The sequence below is a fragment of the Corvus kubaryi genome, unplaced genomic scaffold (genome assembly GCF_017639235.1).
Source record: "Corvus kubaryi isolate FWS band 111438036 unplaced genomic scaffold, C.kubaryi_AGA036_p1.0 37382, whole genome shotgun sequence".
In the NCBI taxonomy this organism is placed as follows: domain Eukaryota; kingdom Metazoa; phylum Chordata; class Aves; order Passeriformes; family Corvidae; genus Corvus; species Corvus kubaryi.
Window position 1 is genome coordinate 5,373,763 of NW_024581124.1, and position 23,042 is coordinate 5,396,804.

Sequence of the window (23,042 nt, forward strand, 5' to 3'; positions counted from 1 at the left end):
GCGCCCCCTCTGCGCCGCCACCGCCCCGCTCCGCCCCGCGCCGGCCCCCGCCGCGCTTAAAGGAGACGGAGCGGCCCCGCCGCCGCCCTGCCCCCGTCAGCAGCGCGGCACCGGGGGGGGGGAACGGGGCATACCCCGAGCTTCCACCGCGATCACCAAGAAAAAAAAAAGGGGGAAGGCAGTACTGCTGCCCTCTGCCAGGAATGCCCGCCCACTCCTTCTGAGAATAGCTGATTGAAATGATCCAGCGGGGACTTCCATCCAGAGGGATTTTTTTTTTTTTTTAAACCAAACTGAGACACAAAAAGTTTCACCTCAACGTGAGGAAGAACTCCTTTACGTTGAGAGTGGCAGAGCACAATTCTCCCTTTCTGGAGACTTTGCAAACACACCTGGATGCGTTCCTGTGTCACCTGCTCCAGGTGACCCTGCCTGGGCAGGAGGGTTGGACTGAGCGATCTCCAGAAGTCCCTTCCAGCCCTAACGATTATGGATAACATCCCTAAACTTAAGGCACTGTGAGGAACACGAGATGTAGAGGATAGCCCAGAAACGGCTGAAGAATGTTGAGAGAGCAATTGCACTAGAAATACTTAAACTGTCTTTAATACACTAAATTGCTTATTATTTTCCAGAAGCAGTCTGCAAGAAGCCAGGGCAGCCAGGGAAGCTGGAAACCTGCAGAGTCACAGAGACGTCAGGACATGGAGCTTCTGCTGCCAGGCTGGTGGCTCACACCTAACCCAGTACCTGCTCAGTGCCACGTGAAAAGGAACCACAATTGTTCCAGGGGAAGTCAAGATCGGATTTCATCCTTCTCAAAAGCATAAAGGAAGCAATGGATCCTGCAAGTGAACATAAAGGTATGGCAATAGGGCGGGTGTGGGGAGAGAGCATCATCCTACAGCACAAAACCCCATGCATGTATGTGTACACAAAGTCAAGAGAAAAGATCTCAAACTTGCCCTGTAGTGCAACCCTCTGTGACCAGGAGAGCAGTCAGATCCTAGGACGCACATTCCAAAGCATTTATACTAATTGCATATTCAGTTCTAGGACCTCACACTTAAAATGAAAAAAACAGGCTCTTCTACATAGCCACCCTCAGGAGGGAAAAAGCTTCCAAACATTAAATAGCCACATGCTTCTTTTTCTGGTGTGTTAAACCAGAAATAAGATGAAGGGAGACATAAGAAATTGAGTGCAAGTGTTGGGCGAGGAGGGAAGAGGCATCCCTGTAATATCCCAATTACGCCCATGCAATGATCTGACATTCCCCATTAGCATGGAATCAAGGCTGATCCCTGTGTTTAGGGGAGGAGTGGTAGGTCAAACACTTCCCCACATATGAAAGCAACAGTAAGGAATGATCACATCATGTGAGAGCTGTCTCAGATCTTTAAAAACCAAAACTAGCATTTAGCTCTTAGTCAGCGTCACATATGACTCAAATTCTGAAGAAAAGGCCCTTCATATTTAGCTTCAAAGCTGGTTATTGCTACTTGTATTAACATCTGCTTTAAAAAAAGAAAAATAAAGTGCTGCCTGTCAGCAAGGCATTCTGAGAATATTTTAAGTACAAAAAAATTAAAACATTTCAAAATAACATTCTAACAATACTTATTAAAAGTCTCCCATGTAGTTTGTTAAGAACTAAACCTGAACTAAAAAAATCACATCAGTAGCAGCACTGTAAAAAGTACTTCCGTGACAACAGCCTGTACATTGACCTCACTAAACTCTACGCAAGCCACACGTGTTTCCTCCTGTAGCAAAAGAGGGGTGACTTGTTAAAATAAAGTCATTAGGTAGCAGTGCAATTTTCTAGGAAGTTAGGAGTACACCATCATTTAAAGAAAGGGCAGCAGCCTTAAGCTACAACTACTAACTTAATAAAAGTTCAGGGTTTTCTCCTCTGCCAGATGCAAGGCAAGGGGCATCCCTTAAAATAAATCCACTTACTTTGGAGACAGACCTCTTGGTTTGCCTTTTTAAGATGAGCTTTTAGGTGATCAGTAACAGTTCAAGACTGCCAGCAATCCTCTCCTCCTCCACAGCAATGAATTCCAGGAGGCACGGGGAAACACTAAGAGGCCACAGCATCTTTTGAGTGTGTCTTTTCTTACTGTTTTTCATCAATCCACAGTGCAGGGTGAAACACAGGCCACCAGCTTCTGATGATGCTCCTTCAAGGAACATGAATTCCTTGAAATAGGCTTTTAGCACAGGAGGACGACTCAGAATTCAACTGTAATACACACTGAACAGAGCCATCCAAGCTGTTTAATGCCCACAGTATATCCCACACCACTTAGTGGTGAGATTATCCTCCCGAATCTACAGACAGGAAGATAAGCATTCCCACATTGATGAGGGAAAGAGCTCAAGGAATCTTACTCACAGCCTGGGCCGGGGCTGAGTGCGGGAGTCTGGCCCAGCCGTGCATGCCTCACTCCGCCGGGGCTCCGTGCCTCTCCTGCTCCCAGGAAACCACAAGGACAACCTCCAGCCGTGCCCTGCTCCAGGCTGCTGCTGCTCGCTCCCTGGCACAAGCCTTACCTGTTCAGAGGCCTTTCCTTCTGGGACCCATCTTGAGTTACAGCCTTGCTTCTACCTGTCCTTTCCTCTCTCTCCAGTTCCACCCCGTATGGAACTTCTTGATGTGCGTCTCCTGGTTTAATTCACTAATCTGGAGAAGGAAAAAAAACCAAACTAAAAATAGTTTCCTTCCCAGGTTAGTGAATGTAAGGGGTCAGTGAGGATGTTACAAGCAGCCCAGTAAATGCGAAGGGGCAACAGAGCCAAGGTAGGAGTGGGCTGGAGCTGCCTGTAGAACTCCAGGCCACCTTGGGACAGAGCACACAGAACACTAAAAATAAGCTGGACACTTTATATCTATCTTGAATGTAAAGAATCTTTCCAAAACCCTTCTGGAGTTTTACCCTTGCAAGTATCAGACTCGAGCTCGTTTCCAAAGTGAAGCACGTTTCCACACTCTGCCTTCCCTCCCCCCTCCAATTTAAGTTACCACAACACATTAACTGAGCGCCAACTGAGGAATTTGGTACTTGAATTATCTGAAACTACCAAATTATTCTGCAGATTGTTGTAATTACCTTGGCCGTATCTGTTTGTTGTTCTTACAACCACCGCCTGCCCCTGCCCCACCACACAATTATCAAGACACCTTTGGACTGCTCAAAGGTGGATCATTTTACACGTTACCAAACGAGACAACACCAGAGAACGCACATTTTAAAATACTATTTATAGAAACAGAAATTTATTGCAAATTTAAAAAAAAAAAAACAAAACTGAGATTAAATTTCTTGATAAAAATTATTCACGCAGCATTCATGTTGTGATTTTTTATTTTATTTTGAAATGAAACCATTGTACATTGTACAAACCATAACTACCGATGGAATAAATAAGTGAAAAATTATACTGCTGTACAACACACACACACACAAATCATAAGATGGAAAACGATTAGGTATTGAAGAAAACAAAATTCATTACACCTTCTAACAGGCCCTTAGATATAAAGAACATTCCAAAACATGACAATGTTTATGTATGAAGATAGCCACCCAAAACCGATATTTTATACTGCCTTGTTGATTTTTTTTTTGTTGTTTTGTAAGTGCCAGCACTTTTTGGAATGTTTAACAACTACTTTCCCAAGCATAAAAATTCCAAGGAATAGTTCTGCTATAAAATGTTTGGCTGAGTAAATCGATTATCCGGAAGGCCTTCCCACATGTTCCACCAACTCAGCTAAATTACTTGCTTGCTTCTAGTTTCTTTTTATTTTTTTTATCTTTTTTTTTTTTTTTGTTATTTAATTTATTTATTTATTTGTAACTGAAGCTCCAACATTCAGCATTGTAGCAAGGAAGCACTTCTTGATATTTGCACTATTTCTAAAATATCAGCTGTATGAGAACTTTCAGTCATCTTGAAAAAAATTACATCTCTCCTCCTGCTCCACCTCTCAATGCTTTCAATAAACCCTTATACAGTGAGTTCATAAAACAAGTTTTGGGTAGAGATAGGTCCAAGCCAAAAAAAGCTGGATTTAGATATGGTTTCAAACCTCAGGTGGATTTGAATTCCATGTTCTGGTTTGGTCCCATCTGTACTTTCTGGCATTAAAATGTGTTCAATCACATCCGTTGGCCCATAAATGTTATCAGGCACTTCAAAAGAAGACTAATAACAGTCTTATACACTATTTTGGATTTCTTTATACCAGATAATGTCAAAGTCTCTTCCCCCAGAGACTGACAATAACAGGTCTAAGGAACCCAAATCTATCTGCTTGTTCAGTTGTCTGTTGTCACTAGAATCTCTGGTTAAAATAAAAGATCTGAATGCATTCTGTAGAAGCTGTACATAAAGGATTTCTACCTCAGAAATAAAGCCTCTAGGAAGATGGTTATGATGCCTTGTCTCATTAGCCACAGAACAATGAACAGTTCTGAGCAGAAGCCACAGGAGAGAAAAGGAAGTTTATAATTAAACCTGTTGATGTCAATAATGCCAATAAATGCTTCTATCTAATGAAAAATTTGAGGTATTTTTAGTGCTATTTATATATTTTATTTCTTCCTAAAGTACAGGAATTAGTTCCTAAATGAAAAGTCTATTTACTCCCTTGGAAACGTCTACAAAATGAAAATTAAAAACTTGCTGCGATGCACCTGAAGAGAGGGATTAGTAAACACAACTACTTGTCAAAGGTGGCATCAATTTGTTTTGTTTTAGCATTAAGAATAACGAAAAGTTAGTAAATCAAAAATATTTAAAAGTTTGAATCTTTCTAGATTTGCCCATTTAATATATCAATAGAACTTCTCACAAAATATCACTTAAATCTGAATGTAATATACATACAAATCAATCGTCATGGACCAGTTATCCACATTTTAGGCATACACACAATTCAAGAGAGAATTCTACCGTTTCATTGCATATATCGTGCAAATTCAGTTTTTGGCTCCTCATTTCCTTATTTTCAGAATGTTAATGGACTTCATGATCAGACCAGAAATCCCAAAATCTTATTAGGGAGCACGCTGTTTTCATGAATGATTTGCAATCAGATTTTATTCAGTTAAAATCCAAAATGTTTTATTTCAACATAAAGGAAAAGTTGAGTGTCATAGGTTATTTGGGGTTCAATCCTACAAACATCTTACGGAAGGTCAGTATTGGCTCCCCACTCGTCCCTCCCCTTTTCCCTCCCCCCAATTCCTCATTATTTTTCCTAATAAAGTGGTAATTGCAAACGTAATGCAGTAGTCTAGGTGCAAGCCATTTTCACTATTGGAGAATTCAGACCTAAATAAGCTTCACGAAGACCTAATTTATGAAAAAATGTTATCAACTGGAAGCAACGTCTTTTTTTCGTCTAAAAAAGTATTTACAGTTTTTCAGCTTACAAACTACACGCAACCATCTCCAGAGCTGTGAGATCGTATTTTAAATTACAAGTTCCATCTCCCACACCAGGAGAAGGCAGAGCAAGGGCCCGATCCAGCAGCATGTGTGTACACATGGATGGATGTGTGTGCATGGAAGTGGGAGATCAGCGGTTCCACCGACACCGGGTGTTTATTCCCTGGAAGTACAAAGCCCACTGGAAGACCAGACCCTCGTGACCTGATGCAGATGGTTCCACACTTCTGCTTGCCAGGAATTTGAGGGGAGCTGCACCTACCTTGTGCCTTTCCATTAGTTTAATTAGCATAAGCACACTTCAATGTAATTGGAAGAGAAGGAACATTCCTAACTGGTGTTAGGAACTGGACTACGGAAACAACAAGGCTTATTTACAAGACTTGCTGAAAGAGAATAAGGAACCCCCCTCCCCCCAATACAGTATTTTCCTGGAACATAGAAGTAAACATCTCATAATGAAACAGTACAATGAAATCCAGTTCAGTGAAAACATGATATCAAAAAAGACCAATTGAAAATAAACTCACTGTGCATCAATCCCTTTGATCCTATTTATGTACATAGTGGAACTTTCCTGTAAAGCAAGTTGTACCCAGTACAGAGATCTGGACCTAATACGTAAGTATTTTAAGTGCCTGTGTTATAATCTATTCAGATCTGGACTATAAATGGTAAACAGATCATGTTAACTTCTGATGAAGTTAAGTATTTAGAAGACCAAATTTACAGTTGCGAATGCCATGCATTCAATAAAAGATCTCCACTATAGCTGCTAAAATAAAATATCAAGCTCCTTTTTCTCCTTGGACTCCAAGAGTGAAAATGGCTTCCTGATTCATAGTTGTTTAAAAATTTAAGCACCAGGGATTTAAAACTTAAAAACGAAACAAAAACCCCGAACAAAAAAGAAAAAGAAAAAAAAAAAAAAGCCTTACTACATGGCATTATGCAAACATAGGCCACTTTGCAAAGGAGACAGTTGCAAAACAACTTTTAAAAGTTAGCACTGTTTTCAGAACACAAGGCACAAAACAAAAGCAGACATCACGCCAGAACAATGAACTTCACATGAAAGCTAATACCTGACCTGTACCATCCTTAAATATCTTACAATGTTAAATAGAGAAATGAAAAAAAAAAAATACAGCAGCAACATAATTGTAATTTTGACTTTAGAAACAGTGCGTAGACCCCTCCTGAGTTGTTTACTCCAACCATTTCAGAGACAGTAACTTAAAAGTTCTCAATGTTTGTTTCACAGGAAAAAGTTTTCAGTGTCTGAGAAGTTAAACCTTTGTTAGGCTTTCTTGGATTTTTGCTTGGTAACTTGAAAAGTTAGGAGTTCTGTCCTCATCCAAGAGAAGATGCTTAAGTAAGGTTGTTCTATAATTAAGCCCACTGATGTACCTTACATAAAAACTGACCAGAAAAATCTATAGTCTAAATCTCTTCAACATTTTGTTGGGAAGCCTCTACTTTCATCTTTTTAGAAGGTGGCACTCCTTCAGAGTCCTTAATGAGGGGGAAAAGAAAAACAGCCACGTTATCATTGCACTGAAGTTCAGGCACCATAAACATCAAACAAACAGCACCAACAAATTCCCCGGTGTGTGACGTGTCCCAGACAAAGCATCCCTGGATGCCAGAACATGTCCCAGTGCTGCCTGAAGTCACTCCTCTACTTACATCTTACCTCAGCATCTTTGCACTTGTTGTCGTCTACAAAGGGCAAAATTCTAGTTCCAGGCTAAAACCCACAGTGAATATTCCAAGGAACAGCCTCGATGGAGGGTGCACTGAAACCAAGGACCCACAGCAAAACCAGGAGGAGTGGTGCTCTGCCTGAGGATCTGGACTTGTCCTGCCCTGAGAAGGGCACAATTGCAAGGATAATTTCTTCCTCCCACCCATCCAGAATTTTTCAGTGTTTCAGTGAGTAAACACCCAAATATCCACAAATTAACTCTCCTAACTGCCATAAGCAATTACCTTTATAGAAGGTGTTTTACTTCTGAATGGTCCTCAAAGGGTCCAGTAGGTTTGTTCCAAGCAATTTATTAATGTAAAATGTTAGTATTCCCTTAAAAACATGGTCTGGTTTAATAAACTGAGAAACCCATCAGACCAATCTGGTCTTACTGTTCCAGTTCTGTGAGATTCAAGCAGCCAGTCACCTGCACCACAAAACCAGGCACAGGCACATTTCATACTTTACAGCTGCTTTACTGTCCTCACTTTGGAAATCAATGGAAATACGAAACTGTCCTCCTTACATTTGCTTTTAAGTAAAAATAAGCTTTTCCAAGACCATGTAATCTGACTTTTGCACTTGAAGTTACCTGAGAGTTTTTAGATGCCTCTGTAATTAAATCATTTTCTCCAGAGGACTGAATTTCTGCTTTCTCTGAACTATTCATGGAATTCTCCATTGAAGACTGTGAATTCTGTTCATCAGAGGTATCTGAAATGTCAAGAAATAATTTTAAACAAATGAAAGCTTTCAGCAGGAGCTTTCCAGGATGTCTTTCCATCAGCAACATCCCCAGCACACACATTTCACCCACACTGTAACCATTAATGACAACACACCTAACAAGTGTACGGATATGGTGAATTAAGCTCAAACTCCAGGATCACAACCTGGCTGCTGCCAGAACTTTTCCTTCCTGCTGCCAGAGCACAGACCCTAGGATCAGACCCTAGAGGGAGCCAAGCTCCTGCACAGCCTCACACAGGATGTCCGAGCCCTCAGCAAACAAGTCTGGACTGCAAGGGAATTCCTTCAAACCAGAAGCAAAAGGGCTGAATTGTTACAACTAATGGCTCTAAAAACCTGTGGTTAAGCAGAGAGAATAAAGTTACCTGAATCAAAATTCAGCCATATATTTAAAATCCTTTTTTTCGCCTGATACTACATTTGAGATAGAATTCAGCTAACTAGCTTAACAACTAAATTTTTAATTCTGGTGCATAGGTGTGAAGAAGTCCTCCAGCCTGTTACAGCTGTTACTTGCTTCCAGCTTTCACTGGGAGGTTTTTTTTTTTTTGGTTGACTGGTTGTTTTTTTAAACCCTTCCCTCTCTCAAAACAAGACTTACAGAAGACTCAAGGTTAAAGCACCCATTTACTTAAACAGGGGACAGGGACATGTAAAATGTACTCCTAGATCCCTGACCCAAAGAACCTATGAATTTATTCCAGATGAAGAGAAATGCAAGATCAAACAAAACTGCTGGACAGCTTTGGTTAATGAAGATGCCATAACCAGTGAGTAATGGATATTTTTGTGGTGTACTGTATAAAAAGCATCACAAGCATTTCTGAATTCAAGACAAAGTGACGCCCATGATGAGCATCTCAAAGATCACATTCAGCAAACTTGGGCAAAATTCTCTTCCTGTCCATGTCTAACCAGAAATGCATCTTCATGCTGATAAAGAAACAAGTCCCAAGGGTCCAAAGAAATCTGAGTTTCAATTTTTGCTGTGTATGTCTCAGCACCCACTGAGCTGAGGAGCACTCTGCCATGTGCCCATCTCCCCGTGACAAAGCCAGCTCATCACCGCTGTTCTCTTCCAGCTGCTCCTGAGGACACACTCAGGCTGCTGCTGACCTTTGGACAAGGGGATCCATACCTTAAACCACCAAAGCTATTCCAACGCCTGCAGGACTTGTTCACACAGCAGAATGCTTTGAATCCACCTTATTTAAGAATTCCTCATTAAGCATTTCTGACCACCCAAACTGGCTTACAGGAACCTCCCTGATTTCAGTGGAGTAACATGAGATAGACATGCAAGGTCATTAACCCTGACCAGCTGAATAATGTCCCAATTGCAGGGTTCTGATTGATCACAACAAGGTAGATAAATGTTTAATAAATTGTTTAACACAGCATTTAACCAACTGAAAAAAACCCACATAGCGGGTATTTTTTGCCATTATGTCTCCCTTTCGTTTTACAATAACTGGTGCTGGAACTAATCCAGAGGACTTGGTATGATTTTCCCTGAACCTAAATTTAGCCAGGGGAACATGTATGCTATGTAGCAGCTTCACATAAGCAGGTTCAGACAATATTAGACTTGGGAGTAAATCCTTACTGTTTACTGTGGCCAAATATGCAAGTGGAGATTTTCTTTGAAGGAAATGATGTTCTGATTTATTCCCATTTGGTGCTGGTTCTGCTGTCAGATTTGAACCCCAGTTAAGAATGACAACACTTAATATATTTAACCACTCTGGCATTACCAAGATAAAAGTTCTAAATTTAAATTGGTCAGTGGATCTACTGAGTGAAGAACTAAATCAGGAGGGCATAATTTAATTGCTTTGGTACGGGAAGAATTCCGCAACCAAATTATTAGAATGGTGTTAAGGACATCTTTTATCTGTTATAATAGGACAAAGAAAGTTATCTTCCCAAGAATATAAATACAGAGCATGTTTCAATTACCCAAAATACCATTTAAAGAGTGAGGTTCAGAACAATCTCTTAACCCACATGTATTTTTAATCTGTGCACAACTGCAATAGAATCTTGTAATGCTTTTAGAAAATTAGGACAGAACTCAGAGCTAACTTTTGAATAAGTAGCTAGCAGGGTTAAGAGAAAAGAGAGGTTTCATTATAGTTTACACAACTAAAAAAGTAATTTCAAAGTATCTCACCTCTAATTTAATGTCACACTAGAGAGCAAACCTCCACAGATCTACACAAAATAATACCTTCAAGGATTTGTGTGATTACATCGTAGCAGCCATTTCAAAGATGATTTTAAATTATTTCTTCTTTCAAGGCTGAGATTTGGGAACAATACACCAGTATTTTGTTTGTTTCTCTCTGAAAAGACCCTGAATGTCAGTGTGACCTTTCCAGTTGTATGGAAGATCACCAGTAGGTCAGAGAAACTGTGGCCCATTTTCACATAAATGCTGATAATTTAGAAACCATTTCTTTCAAATTGTTATTTTCCAGTTCTTAAAGTGGATAAGCAAATAAATAACACACTAAAGGATAACTTCTTTTTGTTTGGCTTTCAAATGGCCCTCCTAGCTCACCTTCTGAACCAGGCTGCTCCTTTGCCTCTGCCTGAGTTTCGTCAGACTTGACTTCAGTGCCGTCTGCTTGTATTGCCAAGTTCTGCTCTGGTGCTGGACTGGAATTACTGCTGTTTTCCTGTTTTATTGGGGAAGCATCAGCTATTGAGCTCTGGTTGCTGTTGTCATCTGTAAACAGAGGAGTGGAAAGCAACAAAGTTTGATTTGACAAGGTACAAAGCACACCTTAATTCTTCCACATTATTCCCTGGGAACACATGATACAATTTAGTTCATTAGGGATCAAGTCCAATCATTTAGACTCACACTACACATCCAACTTTTTTCCACAACAGCCCATGGAGTTTTCAAGCAGTGACCAAAAATCTAATTCTAACAAATTTTATACATTAAAATCAAGAGTGTTTTACTCAGATCTGATCCCAAAGAACCCAGAATTTTGTAGTATGAGTAAACCAGATCAACTGAAGTGACGATCTCATATAACACAGGGCTAAGTAAGTTCATGCTGCAGATTTACAAATACTCATCACTCCAATGTTCAGATGAGCATATATTTTTTGAATTGTGTCCTTAAGGTCAAAAATACCAACCCAAAACCTCTTCAAGGTAAAATGTAACATCCAGTCCCAATATCAATAGTTTCTAAGCGATAATTGTCCAGAATATTCTCTAGCCCTCAAAGACTTGGATCACAGGAATTTTCTGCAGCACAATCTGTAGATAACAGGAAATACTCTGCCTGTGCCCTCTCCCTGTGACAGTGGTTTAAGTAGCTCAGCTATTATTTTATGGACAGTAGTGGGGTACAACTTCCTTTAAGCCAGACTAACATCCATGGATAACCAAGAGGGAAGCTCCTGCTCCCTAAAGAAAACTAAGCCTGCAAAACATTGTGACTTAAATTACTAGAATACAAGTCAATCCACCTCCCTCTGCATCTGTACAACTATTACATCCAAAGGACTTCAGGAACACAGAGCTGCTGGTGGGACCACCTCTCTCCAGAGCAGCCTGAAGTCAGACCACAGTAACTTTATCACGAAACTGTACAGTGTGAAATTGTACAGTTAAAAACACAGGTGATAAATGATAAAAAAAGCAAGTAGTACATTCACCTCATGGATGGGAGAATCAAGACTTAAAAAAATTAAATGATCTGATCAAGGCAAAAGTTAAAAGGTTTGAAACAGATGAAAAACTAATCCAGATCTGCAAAACTCCTGCTCACTCCTTTAACTGCAAGCCCACACTTGCTCTCAGCAATGCAAAAAGCAACCAGGAGGCAACACAAATGCAAATAAAACTGAAATTAAAAATTTACAACCCACTAAAACGTGATCCTCTCTTATCAGCTCAAACAGTGCTGTGTTCTCAGCCATAATTGCTATCCAAACACCCAGAAGGTAAAAACCTGAAGCAGAGCTGAGCTGTGCAAGCTGCTCTGTAATAAACACCAGGCTAACACTCAAAAGTCACATTTTAAAAAAAAATTAAATGAAATAAAATTGACCTCATAGTGCCTGACTGGCCAACAAAAAACGCTTTCTTGAGCAGTTAATTTCATCAAGCTGCAGCAGAAGGAAGGCACCACAGAACCAGAGTTCTCTTTCCTGGCTCTTGAAGAATTCTCTTGACCTTTATCAGTTAGAAAGTTAATAAGTACAAAACCTGCCTAAATTATAGCAGGTACCACTGAGGCTTTGGGGGTCTTTTGGTTCTTCAAGCAGCAAACTCGACAGACTTATTACTTCACCTGAGTGCAGCGCTTTGAATGACAGGTATTTCCATTTTATTTTCATATTTAGTTCCACTAACAGTATTTTTTCCCTCACACTCATAGCCCAAATATAAATAGCATTTAAACAACAGTTAGTACATCCACAGAAGAGACATCCAAGGTACCAAGTGAGATCTGATGCTGTTTTCACTTTGATTCAAGTCCATACATCGGAGCAATGCAGAAGCTGAGGTTGTTGGTTTACACTTTCACAGCAGTGTAAGAGGGTAATTGGGTCTGACCTTCTCCCACTCACCATGCATGTCCATCATCCCTGGGGAGGAGCTGTTCTCTGGAGTGGTCACTTCAGAGCCACATTTTTCATCTTTGCCCTTTTTCTTATTCTTATTTTTCTGAAAAACAAAAGGCCCCCCACACAAATGAGACTATGGCCGTGCAGAGAAATCCACATTGCTGTGTAAAACCCTCCCCACTCAGCGCTTCTGTAAGAACAGCTCACAATTTCAAATGAAACCCTCTTCTCTAAAACTAATGCTGTTTCTTCATTCAAACTGGAAGATGGATTAAGAAAAATCAGACTGACCTAAACCAAAGAGCACAAGCACAACAACCCTGTGTGAACTGTAGGTCCCAACCTGCTCCCAACCCACAAGGATTAAGACAAAGGAAGGGACCGTAGCATCCATCACGTGGGGAATCTGTGCCTGCTAAGGGATGCAGCATTTGCAATTAGGAGGTGACGTAATCAGTCTCACAGGAAAAAGAGCCAGCTGCACCGCTTTTGGAGATCCTGCCTGCTGAGGAGACAATTAAAAGCCTGACTCCAGGAAGAATGCTCTCAGCCCATCCTTTCAGACAGAAACTGTCCCCCAACGAGGGAAGAAACTGAACCACAATCAAATATTGTCTAAGACTGCAGAAGAAATTCAACAAGTGATATCTGGAGGGACTTTTCTCTCTATTTTAAACAGATTATTAAGCTTGTTTCCAAATTGTATTTTTACTTCAGAGAAGCCAGATTTTACTCGCTGATGCATGAAACAGAGGCGAGAGCACATGGACTTCTTTACCTTTGCAAAACGAAAGGTCACAGGGGTCATGATCTCTCTCAGGTTTGGTTTTGTCATTTTTTAAAGATAAAAAGGACACTTTTGCCAGAAAAGAAATATTGAAAGTGACTGTGAGCAATTTAAGCTGAGAAGTGTTTTTTAAAGAGGCTTAACCATCAAAGTGATGAGGTTCCAGAACAGCCTTCTACAACCAGTAGGAGGAAGAGCCAAGCTAACTGTAGTGCAGAGAAATGTCAAAGTGTCTTAGGAGCAACACATGATGGGGAAAGTAATTTAATTTCTGTTCACCAAAATCAAAGACAACTTCCACTTGAAATAGGGAAGGTCCCATTCTCCTGTTTTAGTGAAAAGCAAATATATTGTCTGGATGAAATTGGATATAAAAGGATGTCCACAACAAAATTTAATAGCCGAAATTATCCCTGCCTGATATTTATTGTTAAAATATACGTGCTTGTGTTCTGTGTGAGACCTTCCAGAGCAGTAAGACAGAAACCTTCCAACACCAAGCCTGCAACAACTGCAGCTGCACAACAGCCTCTACCCAAAATGAAAAGAATGTGACTGTAGGACATCAATGTAACTGGTCTTAAACAAGTGTCCCAATTTCAGCAAATCTGGAGCCTCAACTTAAAGATGATGGCTCAGGAAACACAATTAAACTCTGCACATAGAGACCATTATATAAACCCATTCTTCATAATAGAGAACCTGACTTTGGGTAGCAGTGACCTTGAAAATTCATCCAGAAGCTCACTTAGAAATTCCGTTTCCAAGTCCCACAGCACCCATCCTGCAGGCACAGCTGAACAGCAGGAAGACAACTGCCAGAAGCCATGAGCCTAAATATCCTAAACCCTGCACTCCCTCTCATACGGATAGCACAATTTTCCCCCACTATGTACTATTAATAATAAAATCCAGACCAAACATTTGACAACTAGAAAGAATGAACAGGTTTCCCAGTTCCCAAGGGGGAACTTCACAGAGATGCTGCCCAAGCAATGGAAGAACCCCCACAACTCTGACAGTCCCTGAAATCTGTGGGACAACAAGTATAGAAATAAACAAACTCAGTTAAAACAACCCTAATAAAAAAAAAATAGGTCTTAAATTTGGAGTCTGAGTAAGACAAGGTCATGACACTGTCTTGTCTGAAAAACCACCATTTTGCACATCTATTAATGGAGAAGTTTTCGTCCAGATAGGCCTTCACTCCTATTTCAGGTAAAGTAAAAGCACGTGACAGCCCAAGGAAGGAGTAGCAAACTTAGGATATGTTTTCTCTTGTATCATTAATTTACTGTGGTATCATGGGTTAGTGTTCTTTCTATCACAGTATTACAATTTATAAGATGAGAGCAACGATCATTTTGAAAGGCAGTTTGCAAGTCCTATCGACTTTGATTTTTACACTTACTTCTGCCAACACCACATGAACAGTGCACACAAAGAACATAAACATGATGCACAGACAGAACATTTATCAAGGGAAAACACACATGACAACAGAAGCATGGTGTTGCTGTATCACTTGGGCTGGACATCTTAATACAAGTGATCCCAGTGCCACAGGATATTCCTACCCTCATGTCAGTGTTTTGCAACCTATTTTTGAGCAGAATAGCAGTGACCCACACATAGAATATGCTCTCTGCCCTGTTCCAAACCAGCTACTTTCTTTAAATCATCAGAGAGAAAGAGGGGAAAAATAATCCATGTCAAAACTTACCCTCCCTGCCTCCCAGTTATTGAAAGGTTTAAAACTCAGTTTCAGCTGCATGTTTAACAGTTATCTGAGAACTGATCCCAGCTGACTCCAGGGAGACTGTCACACACTGACCCATCAACATCACTTGCTGTAGAGATCAACATCTCCCTGCAGCTTGCAAGACCCACACCAGTCTTAGCTTAAAGGCTCAAAGAATATCAAAGAATATTTCTTTCGACTTTGCTTCAACAAGAGCAACTGCATCTGGAAAAAGCAAGATACTGCAGGATACTTACATCATCCACTTTAGGCTCTGTTACTGGTACCCATTTGTAAATCCTTAGGGATGTGTCGCCAACTGTCACCCACTTCTTCTCCCTATAAAATTACAATGCAGGAGAAGTTAAACTTCAGATTCAGAAGAGAGTGATCTACTATTGTAAGTTGTCAAGGATTTAAACAGGCTATTAAGTAGGATGATCTCTATTACATCATCTTTAGCACTGCACTGTGCAAATTTTTCTTTGCATTTCACAACTTGCTAGAGCACTGCTAACCTCCAGATTTCTCAGGGCTGTTACTTGACTGGGTGAGTAACTGCAGTAGCAGTAATAAGATCTGAATTAAAGATAAAGTTAAGAAGAACAGCAATTGAAAATGCGGATTTAATGCCTACAATTTTCATTTAAGTTTCTAGACAGCAGAAGAGGGTTTAGACAGATCAGTGTGTTTTGATTGTCATGAAGCTGTTTAATGGGATTAGAAATCTAGATGCATTTTGACCACCTGAGGTTTATTTGGGGGCAGAAATTTGCTGCTGGCAATTTAATGTTCACTCCACACCCCTGACAGACAGCTCTGCAATTCCAGCCATAGGACCAACAGCCTCATGGGGAGCAATATGTGCCATGGTGCAGAATCCAGGCTCTGGAGAGCCCAGCTCTGGGGAAAGGCAAGGCTGAGGCTATCAGAGAGGGGAAAGCACAACCTCAGGCACTGTGTGCAGACTCTGCCAGCCGTGAATGGTGACACTGACAAATTGTGAAGGAAAAGTGGCTGCAGGGCAGCTCTGCCTTAGGGGGTCACAGTGCTGGGCTGGAGAGGGATGCTGAGTGCTCGGCTGAGGGATGAATTCCTTGAGCTCTGCACATCAGGGCATTAAAAGAAGGTCCATAATGCCAGAGAAATTTCATCACGTTTCTGTGATCAGTTTTCAGGTCACAGATTACCACTGCTGGTTCCTGGGTTTGCAATGCAGCTCTGCAAATGGATCGATTAAAAGTTAACAACAAAGACCGATTCCATTAAATATTCAGGAACATCTGAAATTAATTTGGCATGAGATCTCAGGCTTTTTTTTGTTTGTTTCCATAAGCACGTTTAAATAATAGATTTGGGATCCAGTTATAGATTAAAAAAATAAAAAATGTTCTTTGCAGGATGGGAGAAGCTGGATGTGACTCCAAATATATGTATTTATATATATGTGATAGCTCCATTTTTAGAAAGGGCCTCCAGAATCAAAAGCAGCCACACTGTACAAATGTCACAAACATCCTCCTATTTGTTTTAGCCACTAAAGCCCAATCTTGTATTTTCCCTTTAGAAGAGGCATTTTCCTGTTTAATTAAGAACAAAAGCAAAACTAAATTATGCATGACTATTTGATACATTTTTGGATCTGTCCATAATGATATTTTAATTTAAGTCCAAAACTATTTCAAATTCATTTCTTTCCCACTGCTCTTTGTGGAGCAGTGTTCCCTCAATGTGTTTAGACACAGCCATTTGGGTACACTAGGTGGCTGAAGTATGTCAAAATCCAATTTCACTCTAATTTGGAGCTCTACATGCGATAAAATGACAGTGGAGATGAGGGCATGTCAATAATGAGAGCATACTTAATTGTGAAAAGATGATCATGATATAATTTGGGGTTTTTTAAGGATACAAGACAAACTAGATTTATTTCTACTAAAGAAAACCTTTGAAATTATGGAAATAAAACCAGCTGGGGTTTTGTTTTGGGTGTGGGGAGAGGTGAATAAATGTTTTTTTAAAAAATCAAGATTTTATTCTTTTCCTACAGCAAAATATTACTTAGAGATGCTGCACTGGAAAACCAAAAGTTCAAGATACCTGTTAGCATCTCAAAGCAGCCTCACACAGCATCTTCACTGGACAGACTGTAGAACACAGGAGGAAACCTATATTAGTAACTTTTTCCTTCTAGTATTAAAGTTAGCCCTGACATTTTAACTCTTCTGAGCTTCTTATGTACCACTTTAAGTTTTGATAACCCTCAGCTATAGGGATTTTTAAGCTGATTTCAATACACAGTAATTCAGACAACAACGGGAATATTTTGTGATGGAAGTACACCAACATCCCAGTCCTGCAAACACTTATGGCTAAAAAGAAAACCCAACATCACAGTGCTATTATGCAAATATTTTACATGTGTAAGTATTTACAGTATTGACAGTTTAAGACCATGAAAGTATTAATAAGAAAAAAAGAAAGACAACCTCCTCTAAAACTTAATAAAAGCATTGGCAGCACAAACACAAATCTGTTAACAAAGAAACGCAATGAATTTCAGACATTTAAAGATCAACAGGGTAAAATCATTTCAAGATTTAAGACATTTATTGCAAATTAAGCTTAGAATATTATCTGTAATACTTACTGCCTTACCATTTCAAAACAAAACCCAAAATGCAAACAAGCAAACAAAAACCCCAAACCCACTTCTACTCTGAACACTCACTTTTTAATCTTTTGTGCAAAGACACCATCCCAACCTGCTGATCAGGGACTTTCCTTTTCACTCAGTGAGAATTGATAATTTACTGATGCTGCCCATGGCAGCAAGTTTGGGAAATGCTGCACAAACCACAGAATATCCTCATTGGCCCAGTGCTGGAGTAGGAACGAGGAATTAATGAACTCTTGTGCTCAGTCTGTTGTGAAACCTTAAGCAGTTTCTTCACCTGTTTTCCTGTCTGCTGCACCCACCCAAAGATCCTGACCAGAATTCCACCCCCGTCACTCTATTCCACCTTCGATAAGTGATGACTGAGCAATATCTGTCATTGCACCGTCCCCTGTTATTCTCTATAGGTTGATCTCTGTGTTGACTGTTGGATTGGTAAAGATGGCTAATGTAACACCATCAGCCTGACACTTTATCAGGCTAAAAATGTGGTAATTATTAACTTTACTTGTCCATGTCTAGCTGATAAAACTCCACAGTTTTACAAAAAAAACCATTTTGCCTGTTCTCAAAGCTCTCCTGTTCCTCCATGAATGACTCAGGAGTAACAACACCAGAAAATGGCAAAACTAAAATATATACAATAAAATTTTTAATTTTAATCTTCCACACTGAAAAGTATCTTCAATATTTTAGTTATAGTAAATTCAGAAACTAATCAGTGCAACAGAAACAAACCCTTACATTTATCTGAAATTGTGTAAAAGCATTTTTAAATTCTGAACTGTATCTGCACAGCATTTAAAGGACAGCCAAGGGTACAAAGGGTAAGCATTAGTATCAACACTTCTTCAGCGCTCATGCCTGAGGCATACTAATATCTCAGAACTTACATCATTATATACTCAATTCCCCGTTCTAAAAAACCCAAGACTCTTAAATATATTTATACTTTGTTTAGTAACACTAAAGCGCCACAGATGAACATCAGATTCCACGTATAAAAGTAATATACGGGTGAGCAAACACAACAGTGTATATTACACTTATACAGAAAGTGTCAAGGCAGCTTCTGCAGCAGCAGTGAGTGCCAGAAACATTTGACAGCAGAGACACAGAAAGCCTTTACTGCCAATATATCACTCAAGGAAAGGCTTTCCCACTTGTTTGGCCTTTTCCCATGACTACCATTCATCACGGTGATCTGCATTTACACAAGGATTTGCTCCCACATACCCCATCTTCTGCTGGTGATCACGAAGTGACGTCATAATGCTGAATTTATCACATCACACTCACTTGCATTGCAACAGAGTTTGGTGAAAATCACAGAATTATGACCTCCCTGTGGGATCAAGCAAAAGAGAAAGGGGATGGGAAAGAATATGCCATTATTATACACAAAAAGTGCTGTCAGATGCACAAAAAATGATTTTTTGAAGCGTAGGCGTGCTTTTCCGAGCACGCCTACTGCTGAGTAGATGTTTGTCTAGTGAGTAACGTGAAGGAGCCCCAAACACACATGGTGTTTATTGACCAGGCTGCAAATACAATAAAATGCCATGTAGGGTAACTGGACAAGGACATGTGGTCACAGACACCTTCTCTCTATGAGTTTATCTCAGTACAGCACATTTGGGGAGTCTCCTGTAATGCACACAGGCCAGCATGGCTTAAAGCAAGCCCTGCCTGGTTCCACGTGGCCACAAGCACCTTGCTCACAGCAGACAGAACCATGGCTTACACATTACAAAACTTTAACTTCAAGTTCTACTGAAGTCAGAGAGCGTATCCTGGCTCAGAAAGAAATAATCACAAGCCAGAATTAAAAAAAGGTATCATAATTCAAGCATGGTAACAGCATGTTTGGGCCACTACAGAACTTCAGAGCATTCCTGCACATACACTGGGCATTTTTACTTCAACTGCCACTACCTGAACTACAATCCTAGCAGGAAACCCAACACAGCCAGGCTAAAGCAGTGATCTGGGAGTAGCAAACAGCCTTTTTCCAAAGACATCATGTTAAGGAGTTCTATGTCATTAACTCCTTTTCAGAGCAAAAGCCTATTTGAAGAAGGAGGCACAAGCAGCAAAACCTACAGAAGCTCAATCTCAGAGCATTACATACCACACAAAAACATTTTAGCAAGTCTGAATGGAGACAGTGAACAGAAAAGCTACAGCAGCATTGCCTAGAAATCCTGAACAGCCACAGCTCACAATCCCAGCCAACGGGACCAGGTAACACAGCCTGTAGAGACTCTTCCCCTGACTTTCTCCAAGTACTTTCACCAGCTGTCCAGGTTCACCTCTTCTCCCTAAGGTGTTATCAGCCTCCAGATCAGGGCTTTGATGGGTCAGAAGAAGGTCGAAGGACTTCTGAGAAATACTGCAATTCAAAGACAAGGCAACGCAGTCGGATTTCCCAATTCCTAGAGCATTCTCTAAAGCCAGGGTTACCTATCCCCACCAGGTACTCCAGACCTCCACCCTTAAATGTTTGCACAGCTGTCCGAAAGTCCAGCAGTGCTACATGCAAATTATTTCACTGCCTCCTAAGACATCCTACCACTTAAGCTTTCCTCCTGCTCATCCCTTCTCTCTTCAGTAAATGTCTGCGTTTTCCTTCATTTAATAAATCAGACATTGACAAAAACCAAGCATGTCTCCAGTATTTTTCTTACGCTGGCTGAGGGCATAAGAGTTTTTGCCCCTCTTTTCTTGGAGCCCACTTGGAATCTACACGTCCCCATCAACCTTTAAAGACAAAAAACCAATCCTATACCATTCACTGTGACAAATTAATCTCAGAGGATTTTTTAAATAGACTGAGAAAAGAATTTTAAGTATTGTTAAAGAAAGGTAGAACTGTTCTCTTACTGTGGAAATTTAACATTTCTGCCACACAAACACAAGGCAACCGTGTATTCTGTAAGCCACGTGCTGTGTGTTTTCCAAAACAGATGCTCATTCATGAGCAAGGTTTAAACAAAGGAGATAAGGTTACAGTAATCTCAAGATAAAAATGTAACAACTTCACTGTTTACTACTAAGTTCCAGCAATAACCAGAAGTGCCACGCGCTCCTGAACAGACAGGAAGACAGAGGACCTGCATCCAAGGGCTGGCTGTCCAGGAACACTAATTTTCTAAGGAACAAAGCCTGCCCTGATGGAAGCTGCCTACCAGCAGGCACAGATGTGACAGCACAGGGGCTCAGGAATACCAAGCACAGCAAGGTGCTGCACACCTGCACAGGTGGATAAAGCTCTGGATAAAGCCAATGTCCCCTCGGATGAGTTCACAGCCCAGTCTGTCTCCCTGCCCATCCCTGGCACGCACCACCCCGAGCACACAAGTGTCACAAAACTCTGTTCTAGGAAATGTTGGACGCAAGGTATTTTAATTTTCAGTGGCTGCATTTCCACAGAAGAGCTGTGGATGGCAACAAATTGCTCCTATTATGCAAATGAAACTGCACACTTGGAAATTGCCGATGTGGCTCTTCTGAAGATGCAGGAATTGCTAGTGTGGAAAGTTCAATTTAACAAGCCAAGTCTTCTCAAAACACTGAAACCACAAAACACAGAATCTCTCTTGCTAATTTCCCACTGTATTTGACTGCAGGTAGGGGGTAATCATGAGAGTCACCTTCAAATTATGATTCCTTTGAAAATAAGAGAATTGCTTTACGTAAATACTTGTGAAGTGCACGTACAGAAAGTCATATCAATACTTCTGATAATAATCAACAGAAACACTGCATGACTGTACAGGAACCCTTTAAAGCAAGTTGTCTATCGTGAAGGTTAAAATGTAGAAAAATCTATTTATATCATAAGATTTCTGTTTTACAGAAAGAGCCATAGCAACGGGCATGATGGCAGAGAGTCCTTGCCAAGAAAAAATAAATAAATTAGGTATTTTGTTGAATGGCCAAGCTTCTGTCTCTACTCTCTCTGAATTCCACAAACCAGGATTCAAAAGGAGCGTGCTGCGCTCATGAATGAAATACCTACAGACAGAACAGTCCCACACATCCAACCACGCTCCCGTTGGAACAAAAGTCCTGTCACACCGCGGCACATTGTTCTGACCCTCCAAAACCGGCCCAGCAGTCAGCAAACTGCACTTAAAAACAACACCCGAGTAGAAGAGAGTTCCTGAAACCACCCGAGCTGCGGTGCTGGGGCTGCTCCGGCTCCCCACACAATGGCTGGATTCTTTGAAATCCCCATCCCGTGCCCGGCGTTACTGGACACACGTCCCGATTCTTTGTCCGGCTCACGCCAACGGACCCATTCATGTGCTCAAGGCCATTTAAAACTTAACAATCCATTTCGCCCTAATAACGAACACGAATTCTGTATTTTGCTTTTCTTTTAACGAAAACAAAGCGCTAGCTGAGGAGGGCAATAGAAGTGTCCCCTTGATTTCAAAGCCTCGAACCAGCTGAGTGATGCACAATAACAATAACGCAAGGGATTTCCCCGTGGATTCCAAACATTTAAAGGAAGTATTTTAAGATACATGCACAGAGACTGCTGAGCAGTCAGCTAACTTGCTGGAAGAAAGATTCACTCTTGAGTCACACCGGCACTGCTCTTTATCCCATCCCAAATCCCCGGACCGACCATGCAGAGCACGGCGGCGACCGCTTTACTGCATTGTTTAAACACCTCGTGTGGGTTTTTCTAACAAAAGCAGAAAAAAAAAAAAAAAGACAAAAGCGGGAAAATGCCAAAACGCGTTGAAGGCCTAACAAGAGGGACTTATTTCACACGGGGTATAACCTTTTATTTTATGATTTAGGAGAGGTGCCAGGGGCAGTTTCGCGCTCTCTCCCGGAGCGTCGGTGGGAGACGATCGCGCTTGGGTTTGCTGCGCTTTTACGCGCAAACCACGGGAACTTGGGAGGTGAAATCAATACACAAACAGGCAACGACAAAAAAAAAAACCACCTCTCGGGAGCTTCACAGGGGTATTCTCAACGTGTTTTCTTTTTTTCCAGAACACTTCTCCGAGCACTACTTCCACCCAGAAGAGCGGGCGGCGGAGCCACCCCGGGCCCGCTCCTCGGGCCCTTTGTAGGGGCCGGCGGCGGGAGGCGCCCGACACGACCCCGCCGCCCGCCCATGCCCGAGGCGCCCGGCTCGGGACCCGCGGCGCGGGGCAGCGGGCCGGGGTCCGCGGGGAGCGGCGGGGGGCGGCGGGGAGGGGGCTCGGCCGCACAATGGAGCCGCCTCTCGCCCTCACACGCCGCCGCCGCCTTCATG

At 41.2% G+C, this 23,042-nt stretch overlaps 1 protein-coding gene across 2 annotated transcripts in view; it reads right to left on the reverse strand.

Annotated features, from left to right (window-relative positions):
- Positions 1 to 3,353: 3,353 nt before the first annotated feature.
- The window catches only part of BCL7A (BAF chromatin remodeling complex subunit BCL7A), a 28,981-nt gene continuing 9,292 nt past the window's right edge, over positions 3,354 to 23,042 (reverse strand). Inside the window, exons 1-6 of one of the 2 annotated variants that reach the window (XM_042034717.1) lie at positions 19,001 to 19,125; positions 15,345 to 15,426; positions 12,563 to 12,659; positions 10,527 to 10,694; positions 7,806 to 7,927; positions 3,354 to 6,978 (exon numbers count right to left, since the gene is read on the reverse strand). In XM_042034717.1, coding sequence (XP_041890651.1) covers positions 6,907 to 6,978; positions 7,806 to 7,927; positions 10,527 to 10,694; positions 12,563 to 12,659; positions 15,345 to 15,426; positions 19,001 to 19,035 — 576 coding nt within the window. In that variant the 5' untranslated portion in view covers positions 19,036 to 19,125 and the 3' untranslated portion in view covers positions 3,354 to 6,906. Of the gene's footprint in view, positions 6,979 to 7,805; positions 7,928 to 10,526; positions 10,695 to 12,562; positions 12,660 to 15,344; positions 15,427 to 19,000; positions 19,126 to 23,042 lie in introns of those variants that run through there. The other variant, XM_042034718.1, reaches the window with a different exon arrangement.